The sequence below is a fragment of the Prionailurus viverrinus genome, chromosome X (genome assembly GCF_022837055.1).
Source record: "Prionailurus viverrinus isolate Anna chromosome X, UM_Priviv_1.0, whole genome shotgun sequence".
Lineage (NCBI taxonomy): Eukaryota > Metazoa > Chordata > Mammalia > Carnivora > Felidae > Prionailurus > Prionailurus viverrinus.
Window position 1 is genome coordinate 104,233,565 of NC_062579.1, and position 24,899 is coordinate 104,258,463.

At 41.3% G+C, this 24,899-nt stretch overlaps 2 protein-coding genes across 4 annotated transcripts in view; one reads left to right on the top strand and one right to left on the bottom strand.

Moving 5' to 3' along the window:
- The first annotated feature begins 7,545 nt into the window (after window positions 1-7,545).
- HPRT1 (hypoxanthine phosphoribosyltransferase 1) overlaps window positions 7,546-24,899 on the top strand; it is a 35,754-nt gene continuing 18,400 nt past the window's right edge. Inside the window, exons 1-3 of one of the 3 annotated variants that reach the window (XM_047844007.1) lie at window positions 7,546-7,751; window positions 18,602-18,708; window positions 20,818-21,001. In XM_047844007.1, coding sequence (XP_047699963.1) covers window positions 7,725-7,751; window positions 18,602-18,708; window positions 20,818-21,001 — 318 coding nt within the window. In that variant the 5' untranslated portion in view covers window positions 7,546-7,724. Of the gene's footprint in view, window positions 7,752-7,786; window positions 7,906-18,601; window positions 18,709-20,817; window positions 21,002-24,899 lie in introns of those variants that run through there. The other 2 variants (XM_047844005.1, XM_047844006.1) reach the window with 2 other exon arrangements.
- On the bottom strand, window positions 23,780-24,477 carry LOC125157366 (40S ribosomal protein S3a-like). The gene is given in 2 exon segments (XM_047844004.1): window positions 23,780-24,189; window positions 24,192-24,477. Coding segments are annotated over 2 exon segments (696 nt in total).

Sequence of the window (24,899 nt, forward strand, 5' to 3'; positions counted from 1 at the left end):
TACCATACTGTCTTGATGGTTACAGCTTTGTAGTAAAGCTTGAGGTCTCGGATTGTGATGCCTCCTGCTTTGGTTTTCTTTTTCAAGATCGCTTTGGCTATTCGGGGTCTTTTCTGGTTCCATACAAATTTATTTATTTATGTATTTATTTATTTATAGTTTTATTTTTAATTTTTTAAAAATATAATTTATTGCCGAATTGGTTTCCATACAACACCCAGTGCTCATCCCAACAAGTGCCTTCCTCCATGCCCATCACGCACTTTCCCCTCTCCCTCCGCCCCCCCCCCCCCCATCAACCCTCAGTTTGTTCTCAGTCCTTAAGAGTCTCTTATGGTTTGGCTCCTTCCCTCTCTGTAACTTTTTTTCCCCCTTCCCCTTTCCCATGGTCTTCTGTTAAGTTTCTCATATTTATTTATTTTTGAGAAAGAGAGAGCGAGCAGGGGTAGGGTAGAGAGAGAGAGGGAGACGGGATCCAGAGCGGGTTTTGTCACCCAGGTGCTCCCCAAAAAACTTTTTTTAATTAAAGTTTATTTTTAAAAACCATAAGGAAGCAGAAAGCAACTTCCATTAGCCGTGTGGGATTTTGAAAGCTCTAGAAATTAATCTTATATAAAAAACTATTTGCAGTAATATCAGAAGGCTATAAAAGGTGTAAGACAAGGGCAGACGGCCTTATGCCCTGAAAGTAGTTTGTCATTAAGAAAACCCTGATACAGACATAGAACATTAGAATGGCGATTTAATGGGGGAAACTCTGGGTGATCGGTGGCTGACAATTTTCAGATGAATAGATACAGCATTTTAAAAGAACTCAGGAAGAATACGTTGGTCTTATAACAGCACCTGGCCTTACTTGTTATAAACTCATTTCTGTGTTCCACCTAAAGCCAGCATACATGACTTACAATAGCACTTAACTTGCTATAGACAGTCCTGTCGTAAAATGTATTAAAACAAACATTTTTTGGGTGACTGGGTGGCTCAGTTAGTTAAGTGTCTGACTCTTGATTTCGGCTCAGGTCACGATCTTGTGGTTCATGAGTTCGAGCCAGCTGATGATGTGGAGCCTGTTTGGGATTCTCTCTCTCTCTCTCTCTCTCTCTCTCTCTCTCTCTGGCTCTCCCCCGTTCGCTCTTTCTCTCTCTCTCTCAAAATAAAAAAATAAACTTTAAAAAGACCACAAATTTTTCTAAGGACCTCATGGACATTTTTCTGAGAACTTGAGATGTGGCATTAAGAGAGGACTTTAGGGGCGTCTGGGTTGCTCAGTTGGTTGAGTGTTGGACTCCTGATTTTGGCTCAGGCCATGATCTCAAGGGCTGTGGGACTGAGCCCCGCATCGGGCTCTGCTCTGATTGTGGAGCCTGCTTGGGATTCTCTCTCTCTCTCCTTCTGCCGCTCCCCTGGGCTCACCCTCTCTCTCTTTAAAAAATAATAAATACTAAATAAAAAAGAGAGGGCTTTAAACATGTTCATTCGCTCATTCATTCATTGATTCAGTTATTCATTTACTTATTTATTTTTAGGATAGGAGAAACTTGAGTCTGTGTACGGGGAAAGACTAGAAGGAAGGACAAGAGCTATGGGAGAATAAAAGTAGCTATCTGACAGACAGGTACCAGAGGCGATGGATCGCAGGGTGTACCTGGATCTGCCAGAGGAGGGACTCCTCACCTCTGGGCCCGGAGGAGAGAGAGGACACAGCATAGACGTGGATGGACGGGACTGACGTGTTGCATCCTTGTTTCATTCACTCTCTTCGTAAGTTAATGGGTTGAGTCTATCCTTCGAGAATGAGGATGATGAAGTTGAATGGGGACAGACGTACAGAACATGACTGAGGGGGACATGATGGGGGGCAGGCCAAGGTCTTGGAAAGGATTGTGGAGGGGTGTTTAGGGCCTAGTTGAGACCCGGGCCCACGAATGTATAGAGGAACCAATCTCCGTGGTTGTGGGATTTTCTCCAGCCGCACTCTGCAGCCTAGCAGGGGTAGATCAGACAGGCTGGGGGGTGGAGCCAAGATGTGGCTTTGCCGTCCTGGCAGAGCAGAATTAGGAGGGTGCAAAGGACTCCACACTGAAGGTGGGATCCACACTGAAGTGGGAAGTAAGGGAAGGCGGGAGCGGAGTGGTAGACGGGGGACTTGGAGGTCTCCCGATGACTGTGAAGCACAATTATGCCAGGCAGGGTGGCCAGGGACAACTAGGGACGAAGAAAATTGTGGTCGGAGATTGGGATACTGCAGTGAAGAGCCGCCAGCAACAGCGTTGGAAGGTGTCCCCCCTGCCTGGCCCTGCACCGCTGCAGGGGGCTCTATGCTCCCATGTGCCGGGGACCGCTAACCCAGCATCTTGTCCGATGTAAAGTTTTGAAAAATGTTTATTTATTTTGAGAGAGAGAGAGAGAGAGTGAGCGAGCACGAGCAGGGGAGGGGGAGAGGGAGAGCGTGCCAAGCAGGCTCCGTGCTCAGTGTGGAGCCCTACGTGGGGCTCGATCCCACGACCCTGGGATCACAACCTGAGCCGAAATCAAGAGTCGGACGCTCAGTGGACCGAGCCGCCCAGCTGCCCCGTGTCTTGTCCGATTTAGCGGTTGTCCCGGAGTTTTCATTTTCCCACCAGGAGGAAGTATTAACAACTAAATTGATATAAGCAAGCCAGATGGGTCTGTGGGACCACCACTGTTTAATTCCAGCTTCTGCCTTGGTCTCGTCTGCTGGCTTGTGCGAGGCCTGTACAGAGAAGCAAATTCTCACTTTGACACAGAGTTAAACGTAAACAGCAACCGGTGATAACCCTTCTCCCTTTTTCTTTTTCTTTTTTTTAATTCTTTTTCTTTTATTTATTTTGAGAGAGAGAGAGACAGAGAGACAGAAAGTGCAAGCGGGGTAGGGGTAGAGAGAGAGGGAGAGGGAAAGAATCCCAAGCAGGCACATGTTCAGCGCAGAGCCCAAAGCGGGGCTCAAACCCACAAACTGTGACATCATGACCTGAGCCGAAGTTGGACGCTTAACCAGCCGGGCCACCCGGGCGCCCCCCTTCTCCCTCTTTCTAATCTTTTCCAAATACAACGTAACCCTGTCAAGGACAGCGTGCTGGGTATTCACTGATAACGAAGCAAGTGCACTCAGATATTAGACAACCGACTCATTCTTGTCCCAGGCGGGGATGGGGAGGGGGGAGTATTGACCATTGTGCCCCTTGCTGGACACACACAGCAGGGTGTGCCGGCCAGCTGTGCCCATGCCAAAGCCTACGACATACAGGAAGCTGCCAGGCCACGAGTTGGTAGGCCCGTAGATGTAGGAAATTACAGCTTCACGTGTACATAAAATATGTTTAGGAAACGGAGGCTGAGGAGTCCTGCCGTACAATGAGTAGTCTGAATGGTCTTCGTACAATGGTTATGTCATTTGTTACGTGGTGCAAATCTACAACCTGTTATGTTTTTAAATTTTGCAATCCACCCTTTCAGCATGAGTTCAGAAACTAAAGTGCTTAGTTAATGTGCAATTAAATACCATATTTGTTACTCAAGAAAATTGATCATGAATGTGTAACACGAACAAAACACTTGTCCACGTTTATCACCTACATCGATGTCACTGACCCCTTGAAAACCAGAAGACATAAATCTGCAGAGACAGCGTCAGCATCTACCTCAAAGGTTTGTACTTATTTTAAGAAGACTGTGCTCAAAGATGAGGATTTCAGGGGATGCAGCTGCCGAGAGGGTATTTATCTATTGCTCTGTGAACGACTTGTTTTGATCCAATGACTTCTCTGCAAAATTCATTTGCTCGTTTTGATTTCAAGTTTCCTTGTACATGACAAAGAGTGAAGCAATAAATAGCTTTAAATGAGGAGCTCTGTTAGCAGAAGGACTTCACAGTTAAATGATGCCACTTATGTGATGTCATCTATATCATTAGATGCTTCAAATAGAAAATGAGTTGAATTAGGGTTCTCCAGAGAAAGAGAACTAATGGGACGGGTGTATGTATGAGAGAGAGAGAGAGAGAAAGAAAGAGAGAGAGAGAGAGAGAGATTTATTTATTTTAAGCAGTTGGCTCACACAATTGTGGAGGCTTCTTCCTAAGTCCAAATTCTGGTGGGGTAGGCCAGCAGGCCGGACAACTCAGGGAGGAGTTGCTGTTCCGGTCCAAATACAGTCTGCTGGCAGAATTCCTTCTCGATTAGGGTCAGCATTTGCTCTGTTCAGGCCTTCAAATGATTGCACGAGGCCCACCCACATCGTGGAAGGTAATCTGCTCTACTCATTTAAAATGATTTAGGGGCGCCTGGGTGGCGCAGTCGGTTAAGCGTCCGACTTCAGCCAGGTCACGATCTTGCGGTCCGTGAGTTCGAGCCCCGCGTCAGGCTCTGGGCTGATGGCTCGGAGCCTGGAGCCTGTTTCCGATTCTGCGTCTCCCTCTCTCTCTGCCCCTCCCCCGTTCATGCTCTGTCTCTCTCTGTCCCAAAAATAAATAAACGTTGAAAAAAAAAAAAAATTAAAAAAAAATAAATAAATAAATAAAATGATTTAAATGTTAATCTTCTCCAAAAACCACCTTCCCCGAAACTTCCAGAATAATGTTTGTCCAGCTATCTCGGCACCGTGGCCCAGCCAAGTTGACACATAAAATTAACCGTCACGTTAATGAATTCCAATACTTCTTCACTGTTGCATCCAGCTCATGGAATCAAAGCAAAGCTTACAGAAATTTATTCTGGTGAGGGGGAAATATACAAGATTATTGAGAAAGCTACTGTAAATTCAGTTTAAACATTCAACATTTATGGGGCACCTGGGTGGCTCAGTCGGTTAAGCATCCGATTTCGGCTCAGGTCATGATCTCACGGTTCATGGGTTCAAGCCCTGCGTTGGGCTCTGTGCTGATAGCTCAGAGCCTGGAGCCCACTTCAGATTCTGTGTCTCCCTCTCTCTCTCTGACCCTTTTCCGCTCACACTTTGTGTGTGTGTCTCTCTCTCAAAAATAAATAAATAAATAAATAAATAAAGTAAACATAAAAAAAATAAAAAAAATTCAATATTTAGGGTGAGTATTTTGGTGGTGATTATTTTTTTCATAGAAATACAAATTTGGTGGAGAAAAAAAGACAAAATTATTTTGTCTCTATGAAAGTTTTATTTTCTGTAATAATGAGCAACAATTATTATTTTCTTGACTTCTTTTTTGGTTTCAAGACTATTATAATTTTATTTTTTATTTTTGAAGACAATTATAATTTTAAAATAACACATTTTGATTTTAAATATATTGTCCAAATTCAGCAAAATATTTCACATGTGAACCAGATTTTCACTTACCAAATAAAAGTATCACATCTTACAAATGGCACTGTTTGCTGTTTTAAATTTTTCTTAAGTTTTTTTAATTCATTTTGAGAGAGAGAGAGAGAGAGCATGGGCAGGGGAGGGACATAGAGAGGGAGACAGGATCTGAAGCGGGCTCTGCACTGACAGCACAGGGCCCGATGTGGGGCGCGAACCCACAAACCATGAGATCATGACCTGAGACGAAGTCAGATGTGCTTGACCAACTGAGCCGCCCAGCTGTCCCCGCTGTTTAAAATTTTAAACACAAATAAAAGCTCCAAGTCATCCTAGAATGACAGGAATGAAATGATAGTACTGTTTCTTTGTCTTTAGAATCACAGTTCAAGCCTCTGTGACAATACGGGGGTGTGTGCTACCACAGGTGTTGCGGAAAGAAACTGCAAGCCACAAACAAACTGGAAGGGCTCTGAAGTGTTGGACACCTAATTTAGACACAAATGTGGGTAGTCGAGTCCACGTGTCAGGGGCCAAATGTATAACTAGAAGTGCTCTGAATTAACTCTCGGTGGAACGCAGTGTTTGGTAAAAGGATAAGTAATAAACATGTGCTGATATGAACTTCAAAGTCTATGTCCAAAGAAGTGCATTCGTATGTTTACCAAAAGATATGTAAAGATACATACAAAATGTTCATAGCAGCACTATTTGTAACAAACCAAACCTGGAAACTGCCCACATGCCCGTCAACAGGAGAATGGATGTCTTAGAGACTAGAAGGATAAACAGAGTGAGAACTTGGTTAAGGCAAGTTTAAGGCACTTGTTGTGGAAGGAGGGGGGGGGGAATGGGGGGCAGAGAGAGAGCCAGGCTGTCCGCACAGAGCCTGACAACTGGGCTTGAACTCACAAACCATGAGATCATGACCTGAGCCGTGACCTGAGCCAAAGTCCGATGGTTATGGACTGAGCTACCCAGGGGCCCCTGAACTTTTTTTGGAGCAAGGGCTATGCTATGCACTCTTGCGTTATTTTGTTTAATCCTCGCCATGCCCTGTGATGGAGATATTAGCCTCATTTGACATATAAGGAAACTGAGGCACACTGAGGTCAAGGATTCTGCCCAAGGTATAAACTTGGGATTTAAACTCAGATCTTTCTCAATCCAAAGGCCATATGTACCTTTTCCATTATAGTCTGTTTTCTTTCCATGATAGATAGGGAAGGCAGAGAAACTTGGACAGTATGGTGTTCACACACTCATACATTCTAAAATTATAACTGCTACTATTTCTTGAGCACCTACTATGAGGCGAGTACCATGCTAGGTACTTTACGTAAATTGTCTTTACAATTCTCATAACCCTTCATAGCAAGAATTATTATTCTCAGTTTTTAGATGAAGAGACTGAGGCTCAGAGAAATTCAATGACTTGACCAGTTTCACAAATCTCTTACCATCACCTATCTCTCGGCAGCCTTAACAGGGGCCACCAACTGTGTGCCAGGCACTATGGTGGGTTCTGGAGTCGTACGAACGCTAGGAATGAACAACTGTTGTTTGCTTACCTGACCTTTTTGAGAGTAGGGTAAGATTCCTGTCCCCAGTTCCATACAGGGACTTGTGGAGGCAAAAATAAAGATCAGTAATGGTGACAGTTCCCATTTACTGATTATGCAACGTCCTAGGTACTGTACCACACACACACACACACACACACACACACACACACACACACACAGGGATACCATGTCTAATTCTCACAACGATCCTGTTAATACCCTCATTTAACTGAGACGAAAAGAGAGGCTCAGTCTGATTTGCACAAGGTCACAGAGCAGTTAGGTGTCCCCCGTCCGATTTGCACCCTGACCTGCTGACTCTAGGGCTCTTGGTCTCAACTCTCACACCCAATTAAAGATGTTTGGTAGAATTAGTAAAACGGAATCCGCAATGCAGTCCAGAGTCTTGGGAAGGGGGCGCCGGGCGACAGAAGCACGTGGTGACGGCAAGCCGAAAAGCCGGCGCCCAGTTTAGGGGCACTAGGAAGAAACCGGGCGGAGGCAGGTGTGGGGAGCCAGGAGCCCTCAGGCTGGGAGACCCAGGGAAAGCTGGACGGAGGATGCGCACCAGGAGTCTCCGCTCCTTCCGGAGGAAAATTCCCACCTCCGGCGCGTGGAAACCCGCAGGCGCCGGCAGAGGCGCCCGGGCGGTCTGTGGGCGGAGCCTCGGGGGCGGGCGGGGCCGGTTTTGCCTTCGCTCCGGCGGCGGCGGCGGCGGCCTAGAGTGCACGAGCGAGCGGCTCTTTCCGCTCTCCCGCGTGTCGCCGCCTTCTGCGGAGCCTCCGCCTCCTCCTCTGGGGCGCCTCCGGCTTCCTCCTCCTCCGGCTGCCCTCAGCGCGCGCGCCCATCGGCTCCGTTATGGCGACCCGCAGCCCCAGCGTCGTGGTGAGCGGCTCGGCCCGCGGCACCTGAGGCTCGCGGCCCGCAGTGCGGGCGCCGGCCGGTGTGGCCCGGGGAAGCCCGGAGGGGCGGGGGGCGACTGCCGCGTCCCGGCTCGGGCTTTACGTCACACGGGGTGGCGTGGGGGATGCGTGGCGAGGTGCGGGCTGGGTGCCTCGGGACAGCCCGGGGGAGGGGGGCTGCGTGTGGCAGGGGAGGGTGGGGATGGCGCTTTGGCGGACTCGTGCGGCCGGGGAGGGCCCGCGGGCCAGTTCGGGAAGGATCCGGCGCGCCGCGGGTGGGGGCTTTGTCCGGAGAGGCCCTTCTCTAAACTGGGGGTATGCCGCTGAGGTCCTCGGGGCCCCTGTAATAGAGGGCGCAGGCACGGGAGCGGCCACGTGGGAGGGCATGCGGGGACTGGTACTTGCACCTAGTTCCGCAAATGCCATAATGACCGTGCGAATGCGCATTGCCTGCTTGAACCCTCACAGCAGCCTTGGTAGCGGTAACCATGCCCGCGTTTTTACACACGAGGAAAATAGTGACACGGTATTAGGTAATTTTCTCTCGGCCCAGAGGGAGCTAGGCCTCGAATTCAGGTGTGCCTCGATCCGGATCCTACGTTCTTTGATGCTGCGGGGACAAAAAGTGCGAATCTGGTCCTTACCTTCAAGGACATTCGTACCATCGCCAGCCTCTGTATCCTGTCTCCAACCTCATTGGTTCTTTTTGTTTCTGGAACAAGCCAAGCTGCACCCCCCCCCCCCCCCGCCTTTCCGATCATGCTTGCTAAAACGGCCAACACCCCTCCCAATAGTTACATGCCTCAGTCTGCATCATCGTCATCATTATATTTTAGCAGTTACTTGATTACCTGTTGATTGTCTCTCCCACTAAAACAGAAGCTTTATAAGGCCAGGAATCGCCACCATAACCACAGCATATAGGACAGTGCCTGGCATGTAAGAAATTCTCAATAACGGTTTGTTGAGTGAATAAATAATTAACCACTTGAGCCCCCAAAAGGAAGGATTCTATCGATATTGGGAACGATGGCTTAAGGTAAAGGGCAGACTTCTTCATGGAGTCTGGCCTGGAATCCTGCTTGTTTGGGCTGTTTACTAGCTGCGTGGCCTTGGGTAACTTACTTCCCTTTTCTGGGCTTAAGTGTCCCTAATGTATAACTGAGGTACTAGCCACCTCTGGGTGTTACTGAAATATTGTAAGACTGTCTGCTTAAACAACCTTTCCGTGGTCCTTGACTGGGAATAGTAATAATAGCTATCATCGTGTTTACCTACATAGTCCTGTTTACTCCTTGAAACAACTCTGTAACAATAGCATGATTATTACCATTTTACAGAGGAGGAATCTTTGAAGCCTCAGAGAAGTTAAGTAATTTTACTTCTTGCCATACCCACGTCACATAGTTGCAAAGAGAAACTCCGACTCAAGCCTAGGTCTCTCTCAAGAGTCCATGCCCTTAAGTGGTATGCTTATTGTATACTATTGTAGGTACTCAAAAAATGGTGGGGGCTTTTGTGTTTACTCAGTTGCTGAGGAAGTTAGATGTTTTTAGCTTTGGGGTGTGATGCCTGCCCCAGCATACAGTGAATTATTATTGCTAGAACTAGCTATTGTTAGTTTCATTTGAACGTTAAGATCTTCGTTGTGTTTTTGGTTTGCAAAGTACTGTTCTTTTTTTATTTCCTTGCCAAAAATTGCACGTTAGTAATAACAGGCACTCGTATAGTGTTTAGTATGTTCTGGTTTCTGTTCTAAGCTCTTTACATATATTAACTGATTTGATATTTTTAAATTTAAAAATAAATTTATGTGGCTCAGAGAGGTTAAGTAACTTATCCAAGATCACCCAGCAATGCTAGGATTTGAATCTGACTTATCTGGACCCAGAGTCTGCTCTTAACCTCCATTTTTTAATGTTTATTTTTGAGAGAGAGAGAGCAGGGGAGGGGCAGAGAGAGGGGGAGACAGAATCCGAAGCAGGCTTCGTGCTGCCTGTGCAAAGCCCGACATGGGGCTCAAACCCAGGAACCGTCAGATCATGACCTGAGCCAAAGCCAGACGCTCAACTGACTGAGCCACCCAGGTGCCTTTTAACATCACCATTTTAGAAAAATGTTTTATTATTTATTTTTGAGAGAGAGCGGGGGGAAGGGCAGAGAGAGAGGGAGAGAGGATCCCCAGCAGGTTCCACACTGACAGCACCGAGCCCAGTATGGGGCTCGAACTCACCAACCATGAGATCATAACCCAAGCCAAAACCAAGAATCAGATGCTTAACCGACTGGGCCACCCAGGTGCCCCCACATATTTTAAGATTTTTTTTATTTTTGAGAGAAAGCGTGAGTGGGGGAGGAGCAGAGAAAGAGGGAGGAAGAGGATCGAAAGCAGGCTCTGCACTGACAGCAGCGAGCCCGACACGGGGCTCCATCCCACGAACCATGAGATCGTGACCTGAGCCAAAGTTGGACACTCAACCAAGTGAGCCACTCACGTGTCCCATTTCCCCAAATGTTTTCGGGTTGGGCTCTTCCCAGAGCCATCCAGAACCTTCTTTGTGATCTTCTTTAGCCATTTTATGTCCGGTTCTTGTTATGGACTGAACATTTGTATCTCCAGTAATAGCCAACAGATAAATATGTTGAAGCCCCAACTGCCCACTGTGTGGTATTTGGAGATGGGGCCCTTTGTGGAGTAATTAGGATTACTAATAAGGTCATGAGATTGGGGTCCTGGTCTTTTAAGAAAAGACACCAAAGAGCTCCCTTCCCCACCCTCCACTGTGCACATAGCTAGGAGAAAGCAGCTGCCTACAAACCTAGAGAGGAGGCCTCGGAATGAAACCTGTTTTGCTGGCATCTTGATCTTGGACTTCCCAGCTTCCAGAACTGCAAGAGATAAATTATTGTTGTTTAAGCCACCCAGCTGGTGGGATTTTGCTAGGGCAGCTCCAGCAGACTAATACAGTTGTTTTAGAAGGTGTCGGTAATCACCACCTGCTTAGACATGCCACACCAAGTCACCAATAAAACAGATGTGGTTTACATTCATTTCGAAGTGTGACTTACATTCATAATCAACTATTGCCTGGTTGATTTAGAAAACTGTGCTAATTCAGTATTAGAGACATGCCAGTGTACTTGACTCTGTTTACAACCAGGCAACAGACTACTTTAAGCTTGGTAGGCTGTAGGGGGAGTCATTGGTGCTGGGTTCCAGGTTTATCTTTAGTGCATGTGTAACCGCTGTTGATAATCACAAATTTGTGGGCTGGTCAAATTAGATTCAAGTACAAATGACAAGCTTTATTGTGCTGTATAGTTCTATGTATGTCTTTTCTACTAGATTATGTATAAGCTCTTTGAGGGCTCTCAGTTTAAAATCATCTTTGTATGCTCCCTACAAAATTTACTGCACAGTGCCTTACCAAAGTGAATGCTAAATGCATTTTTATGTAATTTAATATATTGCAATCCCTTCCTGTCAAAGCAGCCACTGGATTGTTAACTAATCCAAATCAGATGAGGTTAATATCAGATATTAAATCAGACAAATAAGGGCTAATAAGATTAAAGGCCACCGAGTATATTTCTATCTAGCTCTTGTGGAGATTGGAGTTATTGGACCCATTTAATATGAAGTTTTGGTGTTTTGGATGATTAAGAACAAGTTCCTGGGGGCACCTGGATGGCTTAGTCAGTTGAGTGTCTGTCTGACTTGATTTTGGCTCAAGTCGTGATCTCAGGGTCGTGGGATTGAGCCCCCCCATCGAGCTCCACACTGAGTGTGGAGCCTGCTTCAGATTCTCTCTCTCTCTCTCTCTCTCTCTCTCTCTCTCTCTCTGTCTCTCTGTCTCTCTGTCTCTCTGTCTCTTTCTTTCTTTCTCTCTTTCCCTTTGCCCCTTTCCTTCCCTCTAAAATAAGTAAAATGAAAAAAAAAAAAAAGACCACGTTCGTGTTCACTGAATTATATCTTATTTCTTATCATTGGTCCAGGTGCACGTGAGGCTTCTGAGAGTTTGAGTACTCTCTAAATTCCCAGCATGCATCACCTATATCTTTTTCATAGCAGTTTAACACTGTCTTATGGTTATTCATATGCATGTCATGTCTTCTATACTGTAAGCTCTTTGAGGGTAGGTATGTCAAATTTATCTAATCCTGTCTAGTATGTACAACACAGTAGGTTCTCAATAAATATTTGAGTATTAGTAATAATACAGGTTCTGGATAAGGTCCTCACCATTTTAAAATTAGTATTCTAATATTTGGTCATTATATATGGATTTGAAAGACTTGGACTTTTCATTACATGTAAAAATTGGGAAAAGTTGATGTTGGTGCCTTGTCATCATTTAAATAAATTGCTCCGTATTTAACTTTATATTTGAAATATCTACAAGTAGACATAATAGTATAACAGACCATCATATACCCATTGCCCAGTTCTGACAACAAACTATCTACCTATGGCCAATCAAATATTTCTTAAATTAGGACCTCCATCAATATACCCCTTTTATTTATAGTTAATTTTAATAGAGTTGTGAATTCATGCCTAAAGTCCCTCAAGTGATACAAGTTTTAAGATTTTTTTTTTGTTTCTGCCTTTTGGAAAGGGTTATATTTTAACATGTTTTTTATGCTTGAAAGCACAAATCAACCCTTTTTAAAAATGGTACTGGTTTTTTTTTTTAATTTTAATTCCAGTATAATTAGTGTGGTGTGATATTAGTTTCAGGTGTATAATATAGTCATTCAACAGTTCTTTACATTACTCAGTACTCATCACAGTAAGTGTACTCTTAATCCCCATCACCTGTTTAACCCATCTCCCTCCTACCCGCCTCCCCTCTGGTAACCATCTGCTTGTTCTCTATAGTTAAGAGTCCCTTTCTTGGTTTGTCTTTTTTTCTCCCTTATTCGTTGTTTTTCTTAAATTCCACATATGAGTGAAATCATATGGTATTTGTCTTTCTCTGACTGACTTATTTTACTTAGCATTATACTCTCTAGCTCCATCCATGTTGTTGCAAATGGCAAGATTTCATTCTTTTTTTATGGCTGAATAATAGTCTGTTGTATGTATGTGTATATATATATATACACACACAGCATCTTTACACATCTGTGTGTGTGCATATATATATATATATATATATATATATACTTTATGCATTCATCAATCGATGGGCACTTGGGCTGCTTCCATCATTTGGTTATTGTAAATAATACTGTAGTAAACATAGGGGTGCATGTATCCCTTTGAATTAGTGTTTTGTTTTGTTGTTTGGTAAATACCCAGTAGTGTGATTCCTAGATCATAGGGTAGTTCTATTTTTAACTTTCTGAGGTATCTGCATACTGTTTTCTACAGTGGCTGCATGAGTTTGCATTCCCACCAACAGTACAAGAGGGTTCCCCTTCCTCCATATCCTAGCCATCACCTGTTGTTTCTTGTGTTATTGATGTTAGCCATTCTGACAGGTGTGAAGTGATATCTTACTGTAATTTTGATTTGCATTTCCCTGATGATGAGTAATGTTGAGCATCTTTTCAAATGTGTCTGTTGGCCATCTGTATGTCTTCTTTGGAGAAATGTCTGTTCATGTCTTCTCATTTTTTAGAAGTTTCTTTATTTTGAGAGAGAGCACAAGTAGGGGAGGGGCAGAGAGAGAATCCCAAGCAGGCTCTGCACTGTCAGTGCAGAGCCTGATGCAAGGCTTGAACTCACAAACTGTGAGATCATGACCTGAGCTGAAGTTGGATACTTAACCAACTGAGCCACCCAGGGGCCCCTTCTGCTCATTTTTTAATTGGATTATTTGTCTTTTGGGTGTTATGTCAGTTCTTTATACATTTTGGATAGTGACCCTTTTTTGGATATGTCATTTGCAAATATCTTCTCCCATTCAGTAGACTGTCTTCTAGTTTTATTGATTGTCTCCTTTGCTGAACAGAAACTTTTTATTTTGATAAACTTGAATAGTTTATCTTTATTTACCTTGCCTCAAGGAGACCTGTCTAGAAAGAAGTTGCTACTGCTGATGTCAGAAAAATTACTGCCTGTGCTCTCTTCTAGGATTTTTATGGTTTCAGGTCCCACATTTAGGTCTTTAATCCAATTTGAGTTTATTTTTGTGTATGGTGTAGGAAAGTAGTCCAGTTTCATTCTTTTGCATGTGGCTGTCCAGTTTTCCTAACACCATTTTTTGAAGAGACTTTTTCCCATTGCATATTCTTTCCTGCTTTGTTGAAGATTAATTGACCATACAATCGTGGGTTTGTTTCTGGGCTTTCTATCCTGTTCTATTGATCTAGGTGTCTATTTTTGTGCCAGTATCATACTATTTTGATTACTACAACTTTGTAGTGTAACTTGAAATCTGGAATTATAATACTTCCAAGCTTTGCTTTTCTTTTTCAAGACTTTTTTTTTTTTTTTGGCTATTCAGGGTCTTTTGTGGTTCCATATGAATTTTAGGATTATTTGCTCTAGTTCTGTGAAAAATGCTGTTGGTATTTTGATAGAGATTGCATTAAACATGTAGGTTGCTTTGGGTAGTATGGACATTTTAACAATATCTGTTCTTCCAATCCATGAGCATGGAATATCTTTCCATTTGTTCATGTTGTCTTCAATTTCTTTCATCAGTGTTTTATGGTTTTCAGAGTACAGATCTTTTCACCTCCTTGGTTAAGTTTATTCCTAGGTGTTTTATTATTTTTGGTGCAGTTGTAAATGGGATTGCTTTCTTAGTGTCTCTTTCTGTTACTTCATCATTAGTGTATAAAAATGCAATGGATTTCTCTACATTGATTTTGTATCCTGCGACCTTACTGAAGTTCTAGTTGTTTTTCCAGTAGAGTCTTTAGGGTTTTCTACATATAGTATCATGTCGTCTCCAAATAGTGTAAGTTTTACTTCTTCCTTACCAATTTGAATCCTTTTATTCCATTTTTCTTGTCTGATTGCTGTGGCTAGGACTTCCAGTACTGTGTTGAATAAAAGTGGTGAGAGTGGACATCCTTGTCTTTTTCCTGACCTTAGGGGAAAAGCTCTCAGTTTTTCACCATGAGTATGATTTTAGCTGTGGGTTTTTTTTTAATGTTTATTTATTTTTGAGAAAGAGAGCGAGCGCGCACGAGCATGAGCAGGGGAGGGGCAGAGAGAGAGGGAGACACAGAATCTGAATCAGGCTCCAGGCTCTGAGCTGTCAGCACAGAGTCCGACACGGGACTCGAACTCAGAAACGATGAGATCATGACCTGAGCTGAAATCAGATGCTTAACCAACCGAGCCACCAAGGCACCCCAGCTGTGGGTTTTTCATATATGGTATTTATTATGTTGATGTATGTTCCCTCTAAAACTACTTTGTTGACAGTTTTATCAAGAATGGATGTTATACTTTGTCATATGCTTTTTCTGCATCTATTGAAATGATCATATGGTTTTTATCCTTTTTCTTACTAATGTGATGTATTACATTGATTGATTTGCAAATATTGAACCACCCTTGCATCCCAGAAATCAGTCCCACTTGATCGTGGTGAATGATTTTTTTAATGTATTGTTGGATTTGGTTTGCTAATATTTTGTTGAGGATTTTTCCATCTGTGTTCATCAGAGATATTGGCCTGTAGTTCTCTTTTTTTGTAGTGTCTTTATCTGGTTTTGGTATCAGGGTAATGCAGACCTCATGGAAGCAATTCGGGTTTTCTTTCCTCTTCTGTTTTTTGGAATAGTTTGAGAAAAATGGGTATTAATTCTTCTTTACGTGTTTGATAGAATTTACCTGTGAAGGCGTCTGGTCCTGAACTTCTGTTTGTTGGGAGTTTTTTGATTAGTGATTCAATTTCATTGCTGGTAATTGGTCTCTTCAAATTTTCTATTTCCTGATTCAGTTTTAGGAGGTTATATGTTGCTAGAAATGTATCCACTTCTTCTAGGATGTCCAGTTTGTTGGCATGTAATTTTTTGTAATATTCTCATATAATCACAAATCAACCCTTTGACATTAAATGTGATTTATAAATCTAATAGTATTGATTGAAAATAGAAACTTTTGAATTAGAAATTAATTTGGTATTTTGACAGAGGTAGAATTCCTATTTTGGTGTGCATCCCAGCTGTTCTGTCTATATTAGACTGCATGTCTAGGATGAACTCTGGGCAGAATTCACATTGGCTTTGATTGAAACAAATCAGACTCATGAAGTTCTTAGGCTGCCTGCAAAACCTATAGCCAGGCACTGAGCCATTTTCACAGAAGCTATAGGCTTTATAAATGTTGCATGTTTCAAAGAGTCCCGGGTGGGTCCTGGTTTATGCTTGTGCGGAGCAGTGAGTAAGTTGGTAGAAGTGGTGAGTAACCTTCAGGGAAGCCAGTTTGGTTTTCTGGATCTTCTTAGTGTTAAAGCAGTATGAAGTGGTACATTTTCATTCTTGTCAGGTAATAGCAGATATATTCTGAGCCAGACTTGAATGTTTATCCTCTCATCTTGTAGGACCTAGCAAGGTCTGTCTTTTCCCAAAACTTGAACTGAGTTTCAGTTTATAAAATTTAGAAAAGTAATATTTGCTTGTTAGAAAGTATTTCAGAAATGTTCCTATAGGGGACACAAATGTCCCATTTCCATTCTTTTTGTAGTGAAAGTGTTCTGAAATACACATGATGTGAATGTTTAGCAGACACATTAGTACTTTATGCCAGATCTTAAGATCTGGCATCATCTTTTTTCCCCCAAAATACAATTTTTCTTGCTGTGTATGAAAGTAATATGTGTTGGTTTAAAAACAAGTTAGTACTGACTTCCTACCACCCTCAAACTGGCTGCCGAGCGAGTGCCTGGGCACTACATGCCACAGGGCCGTGCCCGTGTTCATGTCCTGGTCCACCTACCTGAATCACTGCCAGCTTCCTGGCCATGTGCATAGGTGGAAATGGTGTGAAGGTAACACCAGCTGGATAAAACAATACCTAAAATTCCACCCAAGTCTGGAGAACTCAAAACTGACCTTTTGGGACAGAAAAAGTAACACGAACCTCAGATTTTTCAGAATATAATTATGAATTCTGTGAATAATATTATAAATCTTAAGTATGTATTTTTAAAATTTATTGAAAGCCTAGCTACCTGTCCTTAAGCATCTAACATAGTACTGACGGAAAGGTGTTCAATAGATGTTTGCTGATACTTTGAGATTTAATTATGGTTTGACCAGTATTTCTTGAAAACTGCCAAAGCTCTTATCATCATCTTCTTGAATGTGATTTGGAAGATATTTAGTCTTGAATATCATGTGAAGTAGAGTATTATAACTGGTTTATTTCTTTGAATTTTAAATATAATGATGAGTAGGAATTATAAATCACCTATGATAAAAAAAGTGAAATTGACAATGAAAAAAAAGGCCAGGTCAATATTAAAGTGTACAACTCAGCGAGTTCCCCCTTCTTGTAGTTGACCACTGTTTGGTATATTCCTTCATGCCCACCCTTTCTTCCTTCTTCCACTCCTTCCTTTCCTCCTTTGTTCCCTCTCCCTTCCCCTCCTCACTTCTTTTTTATTTTTTGGGATTACAATTTTTGTTTGTAGATTTTACTTTCATACATCTTTCAGAATTCCTGTACTTTTTATATGTGTGCAAAAAAAACCACATAATGCCACAAATAATTTAAAAGAAAGACTACTGAATTTTTTTTAAAAGCAGTATATACTCAATGAAGGAAATTTGCAATATATAGTATAAAGAACTAAGTAAAATCACTATAACTCTCTTCCCCGAGATAATAGCTGTTATGATTTTATTATATTTTTTTCTGTATAGGTACATGTATAATATTTATAAAACTATAATCATAGTACATTTTGCCACCACATTTTGCCACGGTTTTATTCAATAGTTTGTATGCCAGCTATTGGGCATACGAAGACAGCCAAATATGGTTCTACTCAAGCAATCGTGGAGTATCTGCTAGGAAGGCACCTCATGGATTGATTATAGCAATCTCAGACTTCTAAGAGTTTGGGTTTTTAAGAAATCACTTAGCTTTCTTGGTGATTTTTTTTTCCCCCTACTCTGAGGTGAGAGAGGCTGTTTGTATTTGGGGTAGGAAACAACAGCTTTTGTTCTGTGTGATTTTTTAACTTGTTAGACTACAGTGTATGAAAATTTTTTTCTACAGTGTTACTAAAATCGTTTTTACTAAAATTTCAAACATACTAAAAGTGGAGAGAATAGTATACTGAATCCCCATATGCTCATCAGCCGTGTTTAAAATGTTATCAAGATTTTGCTACATTTGTCTTAACTCTTTAAAGTTTTTCGTTTTCTCTTTGTGGAGCTAAAGGAAATTTCATACATGTCATTTTACTGATACAATCTTAACTATTCATCTCTAAAGCATACAGTTCATTTCTTATATAACTATAATTCATTGTCATACCTACAAAGTTACAGAAAATTCTTGATGTCTCATACCTAAATTTCTCTTTTTTTTGTTTTTATTTTTATTTAAAAAAAATTTTTTTTTACATTTATTTATTTATGAGAAACAGAGTGAGACAAAGCATGAGCGGGGGAGGGGCAGAGAGAAGGAGACACAGAATCCAAAGCAGGCTCCAGCCTCTGAGTATGTGGTCAGCACAGAGCCTGATGCGTGGCTTGAACCCACGAACTGTGAGATCATGACCTGAGCCGAAGTCAGACACCCAACCGACTGAGCCACCCAGGCACCCCTAAATTTCTCTCATAGGCTAAGGTTTTTTTAACATCTAAATTCAGTCGTGTAATGCTGTCACTGAAACAGTCATATTTCTTTTTCAGATTAGTGATGATGAACCAGGTTATGACCTAGATTTATTTTGTATACCTCATCATTACGCTGAGGATTTGGAAAAGGTGTTTATTCCTCATGGACTAATTATGGACAGGTTAGTAAGATCTTAAATTGAAGTTTTTGGTTTTTTTTCTTAATTTCTATTTCTGTTTTTTCTTAATTTTCTCAACGTTTTTTATTTATTTTTGGGACAGAGAGAGACAGAGCATGAACGGGGGAGGGGCAGAGAGAGAGGGAGACACAGAATCGGAAACAGGCTCCAGGCTCCGAGCCATCAGCCCAGAGCCCGACGCGGGGCTTGAACTCACGGACCGCGAGATCGTGACCTGGCTGAAGTTGGACGCCCAACCGAATGCGCCACCCAGGCGCCCCTTAATTTTCTATTAATTTCAAGTGTCAGCAACTGTTTTAAGGCATTGATGTTTGAACATAAACTAGGCCAGCTTGTCGAATAATAGAGGTTTTCTGTTTTAGAGCCCTCTTTACAAAAAAGTTGGGGGGAGAGCTAATTACCCAGTGTAAGTCATGGTATACTGGGAATCTGTAGGGAGTAGAATACGGTAAACATTGAAGGGACATTGGAGAAATGAACTCTAGTAACAGTCTTTGATTGCTCAGCCTTGAACAGGATAATGGGCTGGGGCTAAATCACAGGAGGGGAAGGTAATGTTTTGACTATTATGCACGTCTAGCTTGAAAAGTTCCCCTTAAATGAATTGCAGTGAGAGACCTTACTTGGTATTTAAATGCTTGCCTTGTGTGGCTAATTTGTTTTTGACTTTAAGGTTATAGTATCAATATATAGCTATTGTAAAATATTCTAAGGATTGAGGCTTTAAATGAGTAGAGTTCTTCTTCTCAGCCTCCTGCATAGTCCTTCGTACGCACTGGCTGTGCACATATGCTGTATGCAAATATATGTACAGTAACTCTTGAACAATGTGGGGGTTAGGGATGCCACCATCTGCGCAGTCAAAATCTGTGTATCACTTCTGACTCCCCTTAAAACTTAACTATTAATAGCCTACTGTTGACCGGAAGTCTCACTGATAACATATAGTTGATGAACACATATTTTGTATATGTGTTATATACTGTATTCTTACAATAAAGTAAGCTGGAGAAAATATGTCATTAATAAAATCATAAGGAAGAGAAAATATATTTATAGTATGATATTTATAACAAAATCCATGTATAAGTGGACTTGTGTGTGCAGTTCAAACTTGTGTTGTCCAAGAGCCAACTGCGTATATTTTAACACATAGGCATGTACTATCATATAGGTCTGAAGTGTATTGGAGATGTTTTCATATTAGTATATTTAGAGCTTTCTCCTATATTTTGAAGGTGGTACTGTCATACAGGTCTGAAATTTATTGGGCACTGTTTCATACTAGTATGGTTAGAGCTATCCTATATTTTGAAGGTTGCATAACATTGCATTTTCTGACTGTACCATAATTGATTTAAGCAGTCCTTCATTGACGGACATGCAAGACATCACCATTATTTTACAGACCATACTAGAAGGGAACATCCTCTTATACACGTTTGGTCACTTGCTTCAGCTTTATCCATGGGGAAAATCTGGGTCAAGGGGAAGGTATTTATTGAATGCTTCTGATACTGCCAGATTATGCTCCAAAACGTTGTTTTAATTTATACTCACAGTGGTATACGACAGTACTCTTTTTCGCAGTCTCTTACAATATTGCCTATTATCAGGGAAATCTCATTTAATCAGAATTTGCCATTCTGCTAGGTGACAATGGTATTTTAAATTGCATTTTAAATATTTATTTTTTTAATGTTTATTTATTTATTTTGAGAGAGAGAGCAAGTGGGGGAGAAGCAGAGAGAGAGGGAGAGAGAATCCCAAGCAGGCTCTGCGATGTCAGCTCAGAACCTGATGCGGGGGTCGAACCCATGAACCGTGAGATCATGACTTGAGCTGAGACCAAGAATCGGACACTTAATCGGCTGAGCCACGCAGGCGCCCCTTAAATATTTATGATAGATGTTACAGTATAACTGTATTTTGAAGTTTATCTTTACTTTATGAAGCAAGGGTATATTTCATGGGGGGCAAAGGATGTGTTTGGTGGAAGTTTAATGCCTAAAGGGGATGTTTGTTATAAAGCTAAATATATTTCTATTATATTGTAAATTAATTTCTGTTAAATTCCTGATACTTCTCTAGGACCGAGCGTCTTGCCCGAGACGTGTTGAAGGAGATGGGTGGCCATCACATCGTAGCCCTCTGTGTGCTCAAGGGGGGCTATAAATTCTTTGCTGACCTGCTGGATTATATCAAAGCACTGAACAGAAATAGTGATGGATCCATTCCTATGACTGTAGATTTCATCAGACTGAAGAGCTACTGTGTAAGTATATTTAATATATGCTTATAAAAACCTCGGTAACTGTACGTTTTTCTGTGTGTGTTTGAAAGTCTACAAACCATACTTACATGTTCATTGCACTTGGTTACAGTGACATTTTCTAATCTATTCACTACTACTTTGTATACAAGTGAATATTGTCTTTTTCAAACTAGTCACCTTAGACTAGTCACTTTTCTTAAAGGATTTTTGATCTGGTTTTGTTTTTCTGGTTTTTTAAAGACCACTTTTGGGAGTTGCTGTTGGGACCTGGAGTTATATTTTTGACTATACTTAGTGTTGGCAGATCTCTTCTCTTCTCTAGAGCTAGATTGGTTTTCCGGGGAGTTGAAAGTCAGTTTGCAGCTGATAAATAAGGTGGGCCAACAGTTGTTTCCTAGAAAGCACACGTGGAGTGAAAGCACCGGCCCACTGAAGAAACCACTTTGGATTCAGTTACTCTGCCGGTGTCACGGGATCTCAAATGTCTGAGAATATTGACACAATAACCATTATTGACACTGTCAGATGAGCCAGAGTCCGTGTGATCTTTACATGTGAATTTCATCCTCCATAATTTCTTTGAGCATGTGAATGTGTGATTTTTATTAGTTCATAGTGTTGTTTGTGTCTGGTTGCCTGTGGGCGCTGTCGTTCCTGCGGGTTACTATTTTCCTTACAAGTGGGGTTTCTCCTAGCTTCTTCAAAGATTAGAATAAATGTCTGGTCTTTGTTGTTTCATGAATCTGTGTTGTGCATCTTTGTAGAAACTAGCCTTATGTTTATATTTTCATTGAGAATAAGGCTGCTTACATTTAACTTTCAACCTTCATTCTCCCAGTTAATCATCTATTTGACCCAAGTTTTTTGACCTTTTCCACATTTTCATCAGTCCTGTGGGTGATTGGAGAACGATTTAAGACATTTTCCCTATCCCCCGAAAACCCTTTGTGCTCATACACCATCCTTCATAACTACAAGCTCCTTTTAATTTGTCAAAGTCTCGCATGAATTAAAGAATTGCCTAAATGAAGAGTTTGGATCTTCACTCAACAGAAGTTAGTTACAGTTAGTTAGCTGGTTTACACTAAGATTGGAATCTAGTCAGTGTAATTGCTGGCAGTAGCTACCCAGCCTTTAATTGATTGTTGGCTTAGAGTCAAAACAGGTACTTCTGGTCCATGGTATGATTTCGATTTTGATCTTCTGGAGTCCCCCTGCCCCCGCTCCACACACATATACATAAAAATCAGTCTTATTTCTTTATGCCTTAAATTTAATCTCTTTCAGGATTTGCATAGAATGCTTTTTCTTTGAAAACTTGTGAAAAAAATGAGGGGAACTTAATATTTTCTTCTTTAAAGTATTTTATAGTTATAAGAACAGTATAAAGCCATGGAAATACTTTGACAGTTTAATTCCATTTTCTCCTTTCAGGTTTTTTTTCCTATTAGTTTTAAATCTTAGAGGATTATTAAGCTTAAGCCCTGAGGTGATAAAAAGAATGAGATCTTAGGGGCACCTGGGTGGCTCAGTCGGTTAAGCGTCCAACTCTTATTTGGGCTTAGGTCATGACCACATGGTTCATGGGAGATGCAGCGCCTCATTGAGCTCTGTGCTGAAGTGCAGAGCCTGACTGGGGTTCTCTCTCTCTCTCTCTCTCTCTCTCTGTGCCTCTCTCTTTCTCTCTCTGCCCCTCCCCTGCTTACATGCACACTCTCTCGCTCTCAAAATAAACATTTAAAAAATCACATATTAAAAAAAACAATGAAGTCCTAAGCATAAGCAAAGCAAGTTTTTAGGTTAGTTTTTACATAGAGAAAAATCATATCTGTTCTATGTAAAATTCTGTGTAAATTTACTACTAAACAACAAAAAATTAAACCCATATACTTACTGTTGATTTGAAGTAACATTTCTGCCCTATTTAATAATTCATCAACTTGTCATGGAAGATCTTCACACGTACATATTAAAAATCATGCAGCTTAACTTGATAAAATCCTGAGATGGAAATTTAGAATTGTTGCAGTGTCAGTAACATTGATGTTAGTGTAGTTTTAACATGCTGATCTTGACCAATTTGAAACAGTGAATTAAACCTTAACTGATCTGTACTAATCCTAAAGTAATGCTCCATGAACTGTTAAATGTTTCTGGAATATGTAAAGAGCAGTAACAGTAACAGCACACTGCATCTAGTTTTCCTCCAAAATAAAAATTGCCTTTTTTTGATTAAAGAATACATGTTTATTACGAAAAGCATACAATTACAGGAAGTAAAGAAATGAAGAAATGAAGTTACCCTGACTTCCACTACCACTTTTATTTCTAATATGTTATTTTTTATTTAAAATTTTTTAAAAATGTTCACTTATTTTGAGAGAGCGAGAGAGTGCATGCAAGCGGGGAGGGGGCAGAGAGAGAGGGAGACAGAGAATCCCAAGCAGGCTCCCCACTGACAGCACAGAGCCCGATGTGGGGCTTGAACCCCCGAACTGTGAGATCATGACCTGAGCCAAAATCAAGAGTCGGATACTTAACTGACTGAGCTACCCAGGTGCCCCTATTTCTCACATTTAAAAGAATTTTCTCTCTGAGTATACATGCATACATATCCGAGTTTACACGTAGTCTTTTTTTTTTTTAAACATCACAAACAATAAGATCTTTTGTCACCATCAGATGTCTTAATTTTAAAAATTCTTGGATTGGCGACTCATATCCATCAGCTCGTTCAACTTTAGCGCCAGCCTCATCCCCAGTAGCTTTTCCAGAAGCTTAACCATGAAGCTCCATGAGCTTTCCCGATTCAAACTTAGGCTTCTTCAGCATTTTCACTTTTCTAACGAAGACATCCTGGAATGGATAAATAGACCGACAGGCCTTTTCTGTGTGTTTTCCAGTGCTGTCTGGAATCAATTTGTTGACGACTTCTTTCAAGTCACTTGTCTGCACCTCTCGGGTCATGATCTCCATCATCTTTTTCTGAATTGGGTGGACCTGTTGGTGCTGAGCGTGAGAGGTCTTCTGAATCTGATTGTTGCATTTGCTAGTAAAACCAACACAAAATAGATGAGGCCAGTAACCATTGCTAGTCTTGGCGTCAACATGAGATTCAGTCCTGGTCTGCCATTTTTTGACCATGGAGCACATTTTGTCATGGGTAAGATCTGTGCTGTGGAAATTAGGCAGTTTTTGCCCTGGAAATCTTCAGTAATTAGCTTGCATATTCTAAATGCAACTTCATCATTCTGCAGATCAGCAAGGATCACTTCAAAAATACAACCCTTGAGGCCATCATATGCGATTTTGGTTCCTTGAGTTCTTGTGACTAGTGTTTTTCCATTATTTGTTATATTGAACATAGCTGGTGCTTTCATATCATACCAGTCTTTCCTAGAAAATGGATCAACGACTTTCTTCTTGGCTCCCTTTTTGCCGACTTTTGTAAGGCACTTGTTCTTGCCAGCCGCCATGGCACTGCTCAGGGAGCCAAAAGGGCATAGTTTACATACTCTTAGAGTAGCTAGGTAGGATTTTATTTGCTTAGTGCCTCGATGGGAAATTGCCTGGGGATTCCAAATACCATATTTCATTAAATGTAAGGTGTCACTGATGTTAACGTACCTCCGTATTTTGTACCGCTACAGAAGAAGACACTGTCAGTTATATTGTAAGTTGCCATCAGTTGTAATATATCAATTTCAACGGTATTAAAATGTGAGTGTGCAGCTTAGAACAATGAAATGTAGTACTGTATATTCAAAGACCTTTTCTATCCTTAAGGCTCTGTGATAATTCAGAAGAATGGAATAATTGATAAATATGCAAATGTGTTTTCTTTCTTATAAGTTTAATTTCATAGTAATTTTTTAAATAATTTTTTTCATCATAAAAA